Below are 14,496 nucleotides of genomic sequence, written 5' to 3' on the forward strand. Positions count from 1 at the left end.
TGGTTGTTGTTTTAATTTAGTTATAATGGCAACTGCGTCCTTAAACTCAACAGACTTGTTTTAACTCTCGCAGCCGTGATTTGTTAATAATGGAGTAGATTCGGTGGAATTTGCTCTGTAGTACATTTAGCGTTTTACATATTTGGCACATGTGGCCTTCTTTGTCTTGTCTTTGTTGATGTTGACCCATTCGCTGCTATTCCCAAATTTATTCAGTCATTGAAAGGTGTGATGTGGAGCGCCATTCCCGAACTTGTTCAGGTTTTGGTTTTTATTGTGGGGGGTGGGGGGTGCTGGTCAGACCTCTGGCAATGTTTCTCCCTTCCACGAGAGGCAGCATTTGCTTTTTGTCCATGTTAGGGCTTTATTATAGCTTCATCTGTTGTTAAAGCGCTATACAGTATAAATCAATATGTATTGTATTGTATTTTGTACAGCAACTTAGGAATGAACTCTTTTTTTCAGATGAAAGAAGAGAGTCTAAGGTTTCTTACACTGAATTGAATGTAAATGTAGTCCTAAAACACAATATTCCGTGGGTCCTGCAATTTCAGTGAAAATGACAAAAACCCTGGCACTAGAGTGGACACATTTTTGCACATCGTCTGGCAGTGAATGAGTTAAAAAGTACAAAGGACATTTCAAGTGATTTCAGCTCAACAACATTGCCATTACGCTAGTCCACTTTAGAATTATAATGTGATAACGGCCAGTACGGTTAACATGGATTGATAATGTTAAATCACATGACCACAAAGCATTTTTACATTAATGTAACAGTGCACACCGAGGTGGAGTATCACTTACAGCCTGTGTCTTTAAGGCGGTTAATAGCGTTGGACAAAAGGCGAATGCATCCCAGGAAGCCAGCTCCTTGTTTCTTATGAATCTTCTTGTGGTTCCACACACTGATGGTGATAGAATCGGATTTCCCGATGTATCTGAGGTAAAAATATAAACATGTGAAATCAATTCAAGATACCCCCCACACACAGACAGAGACCCAAGAGTCTGTTTTGTCTAAGTTTTTAAGGGATCACATCACAAATTTTACATACAGTGTCCACACAGCGCCATCCCTTCTGCCACTTTAACTGTTGTGTTCTTGCTAATACACGATACCTCGGATTATACGAATGCTAGCTAACAAACCTTTCGCATTACGAACATTAAATTCACGAGAATATAATCTTGGCATACAAACTAGTTTTCGGGAAACACATGGAGCGCCAAAATGGCTGGTGGACTAGTTTTCGGCGAAAGAACACCAAACCACACGGCCGAACAGAGGCACCTTGGAAGCCGGACTACTTTTCCACACCCACTTTCTTTGAATGCACTCACTGCAAACGTGGTTTGTTATGGAGTGGATACCTTTGCTTTTTTTGGGACTGAAAAAGACCCCTCCACAGGCTAGTGTTCAGCCAAATAGGACACAAAAGAAAATTACGGTCGAGCAGAAGGAGAAAAACACGAACGAGGTGTGCGTTTGTGTGACTTAGCATCCCAGTACCAGTACGCTAAGTCGACCATAGCTACTTGTGGCTAAGGGTATTTCTGTGTTGTCTAAGTAACGGTCACAGGCAATAGAAGAGGTTTGAAAAACTTGTGTTGATTTGGATTAACAAAAAGCAGCTAGCAGGGGACATTGTGAGTGACGGTATTATCACAGAGAAAGCACAGCAACTTCACTCGGATATCATCAAGAGGCAACTACATCAACGAATAAGGTATAAAAGAATAAGGTATATTTTGTGTAGTTTTAAGTCTTATTTAGTAGAAAATTATGTTTTATGGGGACCTGGAAACAGATTATTCTCATTTTTAATTGTTTCATATGGCAAATGAAACACACACTTTTCGCTTTACCCACACATTCTGTGAACCAATTAAGTTTGTAATCCGGGGTATCACTGTATATCAAGTAAAGCAACAAATGTGATTAAAACATGGCCACATGTTAGGACACACGTACTCCGGCGGACTTGCGCTTTCTAAATAAAACTCTGGAGAACTGACAGAAAGGGATCCCGCCGTAATTATCATAGCAGTTGCCAAAAGGGATATGAAACAACGCTCTATGAGTAAGACGTCTGGACATTTTGAGTCAATGCCAAATGCCTGTCTGGGGTGCGATGTGAGAGTGCGGCTAGGTCAGACAGACATGGCGGGAGGGAAGTGCTGTCAAGCCCGGGACATCTGCAACACCCACCGGATCATTTCATTACATAAAGTCTTTTAATAGACACCAGTCACATTAATTACACTTGTCTGATGACCAATAGCATAAACAGTCATGCGTCCAAAGACACAATCATATTTTATGCTAAAAAGAGAGCAACAACTAAAGCATAAACCATATGTCCTCGGCTCTGAACGGACTCAGTTGACGAAGGATGCTCACAGCGGCCTAATAATATGTTGCCATGTCAGAAAAAAGACAAACAAAAAAAACCTAAAATAAAGCATTCTCAGTTACCGCCGCACTTGGAGGTCTTCATTCGATTTTTTTAACATTCATGACTTGGACCGAATATTTACAGCATTAACATAGTTTGGTGACAGATGACAACTTGTTCCCCAATTTGATTTACGTCGGCGCCGTGGGGACGGAAAAACGTCGGAAATTTAGCAGCCCTTGACGCGATTAATCGGATTTTCTGACATTTATAACTAATAAATACGCCAGACCGAACTGTGCCAGTTGGTTTTAAATGGACTGAATTAGGACAGCAGGTGGAGTATAATTTAGGGCCAGATATCTTGTTGTGTTGATCGGTCCAAAGAAGAAGAAAAAAACTTTCCTCCATTAAATTGGGATTAAAGATGAGAGTTACGAGGGTGTAGATTCAACATAACCTTGGAGGAAACATTCACAGCAAATCCTCAAGGATTTGAGTGTGTCTACACCAAACTGTAAAAATGTAAATACGTGCACACAACACCTCCCCACCCCCTGAAAATCAAATGTGACATGAACAGATCAAAAAATTGGCAACGCAAAAAGAGAGAGTGCAGTCTCCCGAGCAACCAAACAAAGTTACACTAGTGCTTCCTCTGCAGTTGGCTATGCTAGTAGGTCAGATGAACATTGGAAAGTTTCACTCTCGCATTCACTCGAGCCCTCCGCCTGCATTTTTTTTCCTCGTTGACTTTCACAGGACAAGCCATCTTTGAAGGAGATCAGGGTAACTGGGTAATCCGACATGCAAGTCTTTCAGTCATCGGGAGAAAGTACAAGTCGAGTCTAGTTCGGCGGATGAACTCGTTTTCCGAGGGGCATTTTTAGAAACATTTATGTCATAACTGTGTCTTGAAAAGTGTGAGCTTTTACAGCACAAGATGTGCTTACATGGTGTTAAAGAGGGAATCAAACACTGCAATTTCAATGATGGCTTCATTTGGGAGAGGGAATATTGAAATGCAGTCAGTAACTCACAGGTCATAGTGCTGATTCCATTTGGGGTCAAGTGTGTTCCTCACAGTGTCGGTCGAGTGGCATTGGCCCGAACCATCCACAACCACCTTAGCAAAAGGATCGGGGAGGCCTAAAAGAAGACACAAATACCACCGCGCTCAGTTAGCCGACGACTTCAAGAGGAAAACATGCTTCGCCAATACAAAAAATGTCATGCTCGACAAAGGCGACGGGATTTGTTGAGGCAAATTTGACAAAGCGTTTGTCTTCGATTGCCTTTGCTCACGACCACGTGGCTGGTATGAGCACGTGAATCGAGATGCCTACAACTGGATAAGATGCGGCATGTGCAATGATTAGCGCCGCTGCTAATCATTATTAAGATTTCTGCTTCTGCGGATATTAAATTACGTGGATTACATAAAGGATAGGGATATCTATATCTTTGGTCAAGCGATGACAAATGAAACATTTGAGTTACATTTTCTTGGCAAGTGCTAAAAACGTAGTCATTTGCGATGCCAATGTGCCCCTTACGACACTCACGTCACAGTGCAAAGGGATGATAAATCGGTCCGTTTTATCTATGGGCTCGTTGCTGCTCTTTACCGAGCGCAGCCAAAATCATGTTTGCTCAGCACGGCGGCGTTGGAATGGCAGGAATGGGCACCACAGAAACCACCTGAGTGAGCACTAGACCTTTACATGCACATTCACCATGACAGCCTGACCCAAACACTCCAAAACAAAAACACAACGCATGCACAATTTCCCAGGGAAAATACTCATCTCAAAATATCTTTACAGTACACGTCTTGGAAAAAAATAAAACAACCAAAAGGCTGGGAGAAAAAAAAAGAGACATTAGGCTCATACTTACGGAAGAAGTCCTTCTTGACGAGGTTTTTGGCACAGAGGACTGAAAAAAAGGAGGGGGGGGGTTGCGTATTAATTACTAAAGTCAGACCACATCACCAATAGTAGAGTTTGCAGGTCATTTTGCAGCACTGCCAACAGTGTTCAAAGTAAGCTCCGTCACCACCTGCTCATTTGGATTAATAGACTACATGGAGCCAAGCTTACCTCAAAGTCGCTCCTAAAAACCTTCAATTTTTTGCAAAAGATGACCATGCGTTTTATAATCCAGTGCGCCTTGTACGTACAGCGATACCTCGGTTTATGAACCCCTTGGCTTACTAACATTTCGATTTACGAACGTTACATTGATGAAAATTTTACCTTGGCATACAAACTATTTTTGGGGATACACACGGAGCTGCCACAATGAGTGATGTGTCGTTCGCGACACATCACTCATTGGGATACACACTTTTCGCCTGACACACTCTGTCTTGGAACCAATTAAGTTCATAAGCCAAGGTCCCATTGCATATTGTATTTTGCACAGCCACCCCTATTTCAAGCTCAGATGACTCCAGACCCATATAACTTAGGAATTAACTCTTTTTTTCTGATGAAAGAAAAAGGTGTAAGGGTTCTTACGCGGAATTGAATGCTTATGTAGTCCTAAAAAAATTCAATATTCTGAGGGTCCTACAATTTGAGTGCAAATGACAAAAACCCTGGCACTGGAGTGGACACTTTTTTGCACATTGTCTGGCAGTGAATGAGTTAAAAAGAAACTATAGTATTTTCAAGACTGTAAGGGATTATAAGGCACACCTTCAATGAATGATATATTTTAAACGTCTTTCCAGATCCAGTGATACTTTGGTTTACAAACTTAATTGGTTCCCAGACAGTGTGTAAGGCGAAAAGTGTCAATTCCAAAAATTTATTTCCCATGGGGAACCATTAAAATGAGAATAATCCGTTCCCAGGTCCCCATAAAACATAATTTTCTACTTTCTAATTTTCTAAACCTTAAAACTACACAAAATATACCGTATTTTATGTATAAGAAATGTGCTATAGTATTATGATAAACAAAATAAACTGCACTGTACAATAAAATCATTTTATTTGCCTTTGTGATGGTCGTTAATGGCTTGATGGAATGGAGTGTCCGCTTTCATCAGCATTAAACACTTGATGAGGAACATGGGCTTCTTCTTTCACCATCTTGAGGAATGATCCCTTGTAGGTGCTTTCTCTGTGATAATTGTATCTAGTTCATCAATTGTGATCTGTTTAGCTGGGTTGATAGCTTTTTGCATCAAGTGTACAGATGACTTGTGCGGGTTATTTGTGGAGCCTGATTGATGGGATATTTAATCTTCCAGACACACTACGCTTTTGAAATATCAAAGTTGAAATGGGTCCGAATTTCACTGTTTTCTATCCATTTTCTCACCATTTCACTTGTTTTTTTTTTCACTTTAGTTTTTTTTTGTTTCATGCTCTGTCCTCTCCCTTTCGTGTGCGTGTTTGTTTTCTCACACTCTCTGTCTGCCTGTCTCTTTAATGTTTAACCCCCCCCCCCCACACACACACACACACACTGCTGGGTTCTTGACCAATCACGTGGCTTTAACCGAAGACGCCATTTTGTTTTTTGGAGAACAGCCTCACTCTCTGTCTGTAACCCCAGCCCCCACTGCTGCGTTCTTGACCAATCACAAGGCTTTAACCGACGACTGGGGGCAGGGAATAGAGGACAAAAAAAAGTCAGCTGCCATTTCCTTGTTTGGAGAACGGGCTCGTTCACGAACGACACATCACTCATGTGGCAGCTCCATGCGTATCCCGAAAAATTGTTCGTATGCCAAGGTAACATTTTCATAAATGTAACGTTCGTAAACCAATAAGTTCGTAAACCGAGTGGTTCGTAAACTGAGGTCCCACTGTATATTGATTTATATAGCGACTCAAAAAAGGCTTGTTTGCATTCACACTTGTCCAAACAAACCCCACCGAACAGAACTCGAGTTTTGTTTTAAGCAAACCAAATGGCAAGTAACAGAGCGTAAATGACCGCACTTCCCCAAGTGCTGGCCTCCACTCTGAAAAGCATCGCTATCCTCATAAATAGCACACTGCGCCGATGCATATGTGGAACTGTCCCGGGTTAGAATCGAAGCGGATTTACGTGACACAGGAGATGTGAGACAACCTCTTGTCGTCAATAGATCCTACAGCTTCGTGTTTGCTTTCAAAACTTAGGTTGTCGCATATGTGCACATTCCACCAGACGTTCCTGATCCACTGCTGAAAATGAGGCTTTGATGCTCTCCTTTTTCATCTAGAACTGATTCATGCAACAAAGAAGGTGCAGAAGATTTAATGACTGTGTCTTTTGTGTTGTGTCACATTATTTGTTTGTTTTTTACTTCAAGATGGCACCGCAAGAGTGGCTGCCTTTACAGCTGATCCTGTATTTTGTTGCTGCTGCTGCTGCGAAATGTACATTTCTACACTGTAAAACAAATAAAGGCTCATCTAATCTAATCGAAATACATGAAGAACGCACCTCCAAAACAGATGCCTCCGCTAGCTGGCAGCAAACTCTCTTTGCTGCCCCATGCGGTTGAAGACAATCTTTTATGATCAGAAACACTGCCCAACCGCCAAAGAAATCGATGATTAAAAACATCCAGAAGTTAACCCCTGCTATGTACGCACAAAAATACAAACATATTACATTTATACAAACAGAAAAGGACAGACCTACGGTGCCAGAATGGGGTGTTGGCCACGCAGTCTGGAGCCGCTACATATTTATCTACCCCTCCATCCCATTCCGCACATACCCAGACACACAGACAACTATAGATCACTGCATTATTTGAGGACAAGTCGCAAACATTTTTCCCCCCTCACCAAGAAATGGAGTGAAGTGTGTGCGCCGCCGGATCAAAAGAAGAAAAAGAGAAAAAGCAACAGGGCGTATTGCGCATAGATCAAGACACCAAAGGTCAAATTCAATAAGCGTAGCTCCAATGAGGAGAAAATCGGACTAAAAAAGACAAGTTAAATGAGACACATAAACTCTTGGGGTGGGGGAGGGTGTGAGGTTGGGGGGTAGAACATGCTCGACAGAAGAGGAAGAATTTCTTTCCGCAAACATCCCTGGGAATGTGTTACCTACCATTGAAACTCACTCATTTCGACAACATCTGGAATACATTGATTCCAGTCAGTCTGAACACAGTCGCGCACAGACCCAGAGACCTGTTCGCTCCCAGTCCATCTATCCAACTAATTATTACCAGGCGCAAAGACCTTTCATTGCGTGCATATGTCCACATGCGCCACTTGGATTCTGTGACGGGGGAGCAATGGGGGGTGTGGGTAAAGTAACAGGTGGCCGATCTTAGTTTTGCGATATAGTCACAGCAAGCTGTACAAAAATCTCATCTGGCTTGTGTCGGCTGGATGGCAAGACAGTAGTTGAATCGCCGACGTGAATTGTGACATGCATCACAGATTAGCGCCAAGCGTCTTCGGAAGATAGGAATTCAGGCTTCAAACGACGCAGGAAGTGAATGACTAAAATTAGGCCTCCATAGGATCCTTATGAAAGCACGGCGTGTAGGGATGAATTACAACTGAGAACAGAAGCTGCCAAGGAAACCAGCAAACAGTGGCAGCGGGGGAGGCCAATTCCAAGTCTTAAACTTCAGAGCAAGTGCAAGGACAGCAATCAGAAATTCCATCCATGAGAAAATAGCCCTCAGACATTTGAGAAACCACCTCCGCCACCAGACTCATGAACTTTCATAGCAGCTTTGAAGTTGGTGAGACCACTAGAGACCACCAGAGAGCAGGTTTGCAACGATTTATATCCAGATTTCTTCAAATTAAAGTGATACCTCGGCTCACGAACGCTTTCGTTAACAAACTTTTCGCCTTACGAACATTAATGTCAAGAGAATATAATCTTGGCATACGAACTAGTTATCGGAAAACACACGGAGGGTCACAATGGCTGGTGGACTAGTTTTCGGCGGAAGAACACCAAACCGCACGACCAAACAGCGCCACTGTGGCTGCCAGACTACTTTTCCACACACCCTTTCCTTGAGTGCATAACTGGTTTGTTATCAAGGATACATTTGCTATTATGGGATCAAAAATGACCCCACCGCAGACTAGTGTTAAGCCGAAGAGAACACAAAACAAAATTACGGTCGAGCAGAAGAAGGAGATCATCGAGAAACACGAATGAGGTGTGCGTTTATGTGACTTAGCATCTCACTATCACTATGCTCAGTCGACCATTGCTACGTGTGCCGAAGGGTGTTTCTGTTTTGTCTAAGCAACGGTGTCAGGCAATAGAGGTTGAAAAACTTCTGTTGATTTGGATTAACGGAAAGCAGCTAGCAGGGGACAGTGTGTGAGGGTATTATCACCGAGAAAGCGCGGCAACTTCACTCGGATATCATCAGGAGGCAACTACATCAACGACCATCACTAAGGTAAATAAAACAACTTTATTATACAGTACAGTTTATTTCTTTAATTACAATACAATAATCGATGAGAAGGTTTCTTCAGCCGTTTCGGACATTGACGAAGCCTCTTGGATAGGAGGCGAAACGTCCGAAACCTTCAAATTTGTACAGATGACGGCTGAAGAAACCATCTCATCGATGGACCACTCCTGTACGACTGAGAGATTACACAGACGTATTACAATACAATAGCACATTAATTATACACAAAATAAGGTATATTTTGTGTAGTTTTAAGGATTAGTAAGTAGAAAATGATGTTTTATGCGGACCTGGAAACAGATTATTCTCATTTTTAATGGTTTCCTATGGGAAATTAATGTTAGGAACACGCTTTTCGCCTTACACACACTTTCTGGGAACCAATTTCGTTCGTAAGCGGACGTATTACTGTATTTTATTTTGCTCTTCCACTTGAGCGTTGGAGGGAAAAAAACAGCATTTGACTCGATGCGGCAGATGACAAGAAGCAATTTTTTTGCAATGTAAAAATGGCAAGAAAAATGAGAAAAATGAAAACGCAGACACTCAGTCAGCGTTCATGCTTCTGCTGTATGATTTACTGGCTCCGCATTTTTTTTGCCTGCAGAGAGGAATGGGGTGGTGTTTTACTGTCCCAGACAGTAGCTAAGTTTTCAAGAATTTGCCAAATTTCAGGCTCTATAAAAACGTGTGTCAACTTTTTTTCCCAAGAACAATAATAATCGTCCATCAGACAGAACATTGTTTAGCAGGGTGTCAAGAGTGTGATTCGAATGCAAAGTGGCATGGATACAAAGCATGAAGAAAAAAAACAACGACATTGCATATGGGAAAGCCTTGAGCGCATTCCCTTCATATGTCCTTTGGTAATGGAGCGTGCCATGAGTGATACGTCGAGAGCCAATCCATTAGAAAAATGTGTCTAGTTCAGTTACGGCATCAACATGTGACCAGTCTGGGCACGCGGCACAAGAAAAACACAGCAGAGACAGAAAATCAGAGGAGACAGTGAGAACATTTGATAAATATGCCCGAAAAGGGTGCTGAAAAGGTGTTGTGATCGGACAATCGGGGTGACAATATGCAAATGGGATGGAATTGTCTTTTTTTTTTCATTTATACAATACAATACATCCTAATTTATATAGCGCTTTCGCAACAGCTGCAGCAGTAGCAAAGCGTTTAAGTGAACAGTTAACATGAAATGAAATAATAAACGCAACACAAAACTAAACACAGACAGTCATTTTAAGTATTTAACAGAAAGATATGTTCATTGAGACTATTCATTGGACCGTACCCTTCCCTCTCACACAGACGCCCACTCCGGAAGAGCATCAAATAACCCTTTCCTATCTCGGTCTACCCGAAATCCTCTGTCGCCATAGCGACGGCGAGTACTAAAGCAAAACTGAGAGAAGGGCGTCTCTGTGCCGCCAATGTTTCTCATTCCGGTCGCGATGCAGCTACGACTAATGACCAACTGGGCTTTTAGGGGTGGGAAGAGACCGGCGAAAACGCAGACAGGACAGACGGGATGATTGAGAAATTCACAATAGGGCAATAAAAATCATCACAATGAACATGGGACTCCTTTGCTTCCTGGAACAAATTAAATCGAAATAAACTGTCCGTGCAAAGTTTTTCACTGTTATTGTGGAATGAATGTATCAACAATACAGTAACGTCTCGTTATATTGATAATACTGCTTATTACGATACTATTTCTATGAACGCAAGGAGAAAATGGACATGCCGCCGGATCGGATATATCGATAGTCCGGTGATGTCGATATTTTTTCCGACTCCCGACAATATCGATATAACGAGACTTTACTGTATATAAATGAATCACACCCGACACGAGTCGTGTGCAGAGCAATACATTGGATTAATACATCACACACTTTTATGACGAGTTAAAAACGCAGCATCGTCCGACAACGGATTTGACAAGGCCCGTTATCAAGCCTCGGTTCAACGCAAATGGATTCTTCTGGGCGGTAATAGTCGTATTGCGCCAGCAGACCTTTGGCCAGGCGGTTGAGTTCCACCTGTGGGGAGAGGATGTGCTCAGACACCCCCGCCCTCCCACCCCTCAACTAGACGAGGGCACAAAGAGCTCCACTGTGCGGGTAAATCAATGTGCTCGGCCAGACGCAAGCCAAACACCTGGGAAGGCAGAGGTCATGTGACAAGGGGGATTGGTGGGGAGGGGGCATCGCCATGGTAACAATCAGATGGAAGGATGAAAAGTCAGCCGTGCGTCTTTCTTTCACAAGAACCACATTTACGCGCCGCAAAAACATTGAAGCACGGGAAAAAGACGGGAGGGCAGCAGGCAGGAAAAAGTGGGCTCAAAGTGCCTTCAGTCTCTTGCTCTGTGGTTAACCATTACACTGGAGACGGCGAGGGGGAGGAAATAGGGTGTGTGGGAACCGAGACACCCGCCTGGTAATGTTTCACTATTCCCATCCCCGCCTCAAGTCCAATGTTTAATCGGAGGGAAAAGGAGAGCAGTTGCTATTTTAGAAATATCACACACTCCGCTCAGGACGTGACGGTCACGTGGGTCGACCTGTTCTTCATTATCATATTTTCCGGTATGCAAGGCGCACCCCCAAGGAATAGTGTACAGTGATACCTCAGCTTACAAACCTTTTGCCTTACGAACAATAAATTCGCAAGAATAGAATCTTGGCATAAGAACTAGTTTTCAGCAAACGAAACAAACCACACGGAGCGCCACGGTGGCTGGCGGACTACTTTTCGGCGGAACAACACCAAACCACACGGTCGAACAGCGCCACGGTGGCTGGTGGACTAGTTTTCATCACCCCTTGAGTGCATACGTGGTTTGTTATCAACCATACTTTTGCGATTATGGGACCGAAAAAGACCCCACCACAGGCTCGTGTTCAGCCGAAGAAGACACAAAACAAAATTATCGTCGAGCAGAAGAAGGAGATCATCGAGAAACACGAACAAGGTGTGCGTTTGTGTGACTTAGCGTCCCACTACCAGTATGCTAAGTCGACCATAGCTACGTGTGGCTAAGGGTGTTTCTGTGTTGTCTAAACAATGGTCTCAAGCAATAGAAGAGGTAGAAAAACTTCTGTTGATTTGGATTAATGGAAAGCAGCTAGCAGGGGACAGTATGTGAGGGTATTATCGCCAAGAAAGCACGGCAATTTCACTCGGATACCATCAAGAGGCAACCTGGAAGTTCGCCATCCATTGACAACTACAATCACAAAGGTAAATAAAACAACTTTATTATACAGTTTATTTCTTTAATTACAATACAATAGCACATTTATTATACATAAAATAAGGTATATTTTGTGTAGTTTTAAGGATTATTTCGTAGAAAATAATGTTTTATGGGGACCTGGAAACGGATTATTCTCATTTTTAATGGATTCCTATAGGAAATTATTGTTAGGAAGACAGACTTTTCACCTTACACTTTCTGGGAACCAATTAAGTTCGTAAGCTGAGCTATCGCTTTACAGTATATGGAAAAAGTTTGAAAAGACACCATTCATTGGGGGTGCGCCTTATACTCCGGTGCACCTTAAACATCTGAAAATACTGTATTTCAACTTACTGCACCTGAAGGTGATATTTATTACTTAAATGCCAAGAAAATTGTCATGTTGTTGAATAGAAAATTTGATACGACATTTCACCCACTCATCTTTATACTGATTATGGAGAATTCTTTTTTGAGACAGAAAAAAAGACGTTGTCTTTATGCAACCGACATACAAACCCCGCAAGCCAAAATGTGCCGTCCCATGCCTAGGTGGGAACGCCAAAAATAAAACACCGTGTGATGACGTTAACATCCTATCCCGCAGCATCCGTTACGCTTTAGCGGTTTGTCTCAGTCTCCTCGCCGCCTTCACGCTCCCCTCCGTCCCCCATTGTTTTTGTTCGTTTGACTGATAGCGTATGTTTTGAAATTCAAAGCAGACTTCCCCCAAAACAGCGTAGATGGAGCTGAGCCAAGGTGTCTGCACAGCAGAAAAATGTCAATGTCAGAAAAAGTAATAAAAAAAAATAATAGACTGTGTCTGAGAATGTGTTTATATTTTGAACAGTTTAGGGCCTACTTCACCTATGTGGAACAAGACGGCCTTTTTTGGGCGCATCCTCTTATGCAGGGGTGTCAAACTTATTTTTTTGCTGCAGGCCTCATTGTAGTCATGGTTTCCTCTCAAGGGCCGTGATGAATCGGGGAAGCGTTCGAATGTCTCATCTCCTCCACATATTACATACAGAACACACAACAAATGAATGAATAACTCGTTTGCAAATCCGAAGTCAAGAAGAATGACTGTTATTGTGGTTTACAAATGACAATTTGAAATTTTGGTTTGGACGTTCGCAAGCTTCATGGCCCTTGACATGCTTGAATTTGGATTGGATTTACCTTTATTAGTCTTGCAGAGCTGTAGGTAGCAGAGATGAAGATGTTGAGGTTTTCCTTGTGACTGACCAGGTTGGATAGGTTCAGGAATGAGTAGATTAGAGGGACAACTCATATTAGAGGTTTTGAAGAGAAAGTCAGAGAGGCCAGAGGAGAGAGAGTGACTATATCGGGAGAAGGATGCTGAGCCTTGAACTGCCAGGCAGGAGACCGAGAAGAAGACCGAAGAGGAGGTTTATGGATGTTGTCAAAGAGGACATGAACGTAGCTGGTGTGAGAGAAGAGGATGCACAAACCCGAGTTAGATGCAGGACACGGATTTGCTGTGGCGACCCCTGAAGGGAAAAGCCGAAAGGAAAAGAAAGTCTCGCAGTGGAGAAATTGACATTTCACAGCAGCACAGTTATGAATTTGTTATGATTGCATTTGTGGCCAGATTTGGCCCACCACATCATTTCGACACCTTATGGGAATGTTCACATCTGAGAAAATCCGATCCGATCTGGTCCCGGCACACGTACAAGCATAGACACCAAAATCATCATGGAACTTTTAAGTGGCGGGAAAATTGGCAAATGCCTCCAAGTTCAACCATTTCCAAGATTTCACATTTTCGGAAGGAAAAAGACTAACAAACTCTCCCCAACGCATCATTTTGTTCAAAGAGCAGTGCGGGGAGAATTGTTTTTTAAACCAAGGGAAAGTATCTTGAGTTTCAAACAATTACTTAGGTAATTGCTCCCGCTTTAGCTCACGCGTTCCGAGACTGATGTCAGGGAACGCCAGAGGAAAAACGAGGAGTGAAGAAGAATGCAAAAGCCATTTGGCCATTAGCAGCAAATTCACAAGTGCAACCAAAAGGCCGTTTTGAGCAGAGTCCGTCGCGCAAAATCGCAGTTGCCCGGAAGAGCCATGAGACGCTGTATATTTTCTTATAGGACAAAGGGCAAAAGGCCACGGCTCAGAGCCGACATACGTCATCATCATCGTTATCCATGAGACTGCCCCACCTGCTCGACTGCTGAATGATCTCTGGAAGCACATCCAGCAGGCATGTGCCTCACATAAAAGCCCGCTTGGCCACAGAAATCTAAATTCTCTCGTGGTGGGGTATGCTTGTCTTGTTGGAAGACTTGCAAAGACTGTCAAATGATATTTTTGTTAACTCATTCACTGCCATTCCTGGATTTATTTGGGAATTGAAAATATGTCGTAGAACGCCATTTCTGAATTTGCTCGGGTTGTGG

The 14,496-nt window shown here is 42.7% G+C and overlaps 1 protein-coding gene across 3 annotated transcripts in view; it reads right to left on the reverse strand.

Moving 5' to 3' along the window:
• LOC148885927 (E3 ubiquitin-protein ligase SMURF2) overlaps positions 1–14,496 on the reverse strand; it is a 60,041-nt gene that overhangs the window by 31,531 nt on the left and 14,014 nt on the right. For 2 of the 3 annotated variants that reach the window (XM_089019060.1, XM_089019061.1), the window contains 3 exons: positions 4,299–4,337; positions 3,440–3,548; positions 808–941 (listed from right to left, as the gene is read on the reverse strand). In XM_089019060.1, the coding sequence (XP_088875186.1) occupies positions 808–941; positions 3,440–3,548; positions 4,299–4,337 (282 nt within the window). Of the gene's footprint in view, positions 1–807; positions 942–3,439; positions 3,549–4,298; positions 4,338–12,937; positions 12,987–14,496 lie in introns of those variants that run through there. The other variant, XM_089019062.1, reaches the window with a different exon arrangement.

Source organism: Hippocampus bargibanti, linkage group LG17 (assembly GCF_051943395.1).
Source record: "Hippocampus bargibanti isolate YZ-2025 linkage group LG17, ASM5194339v1, whole genome shotgun sequence".
Classification (NCBI taxonomy): Eukaryota; Metazoa; Chordata; class Actinopteri; order Syngnathiformes; family Syngnathidae; genus Hippocampus; species Hippocampus bargibanti.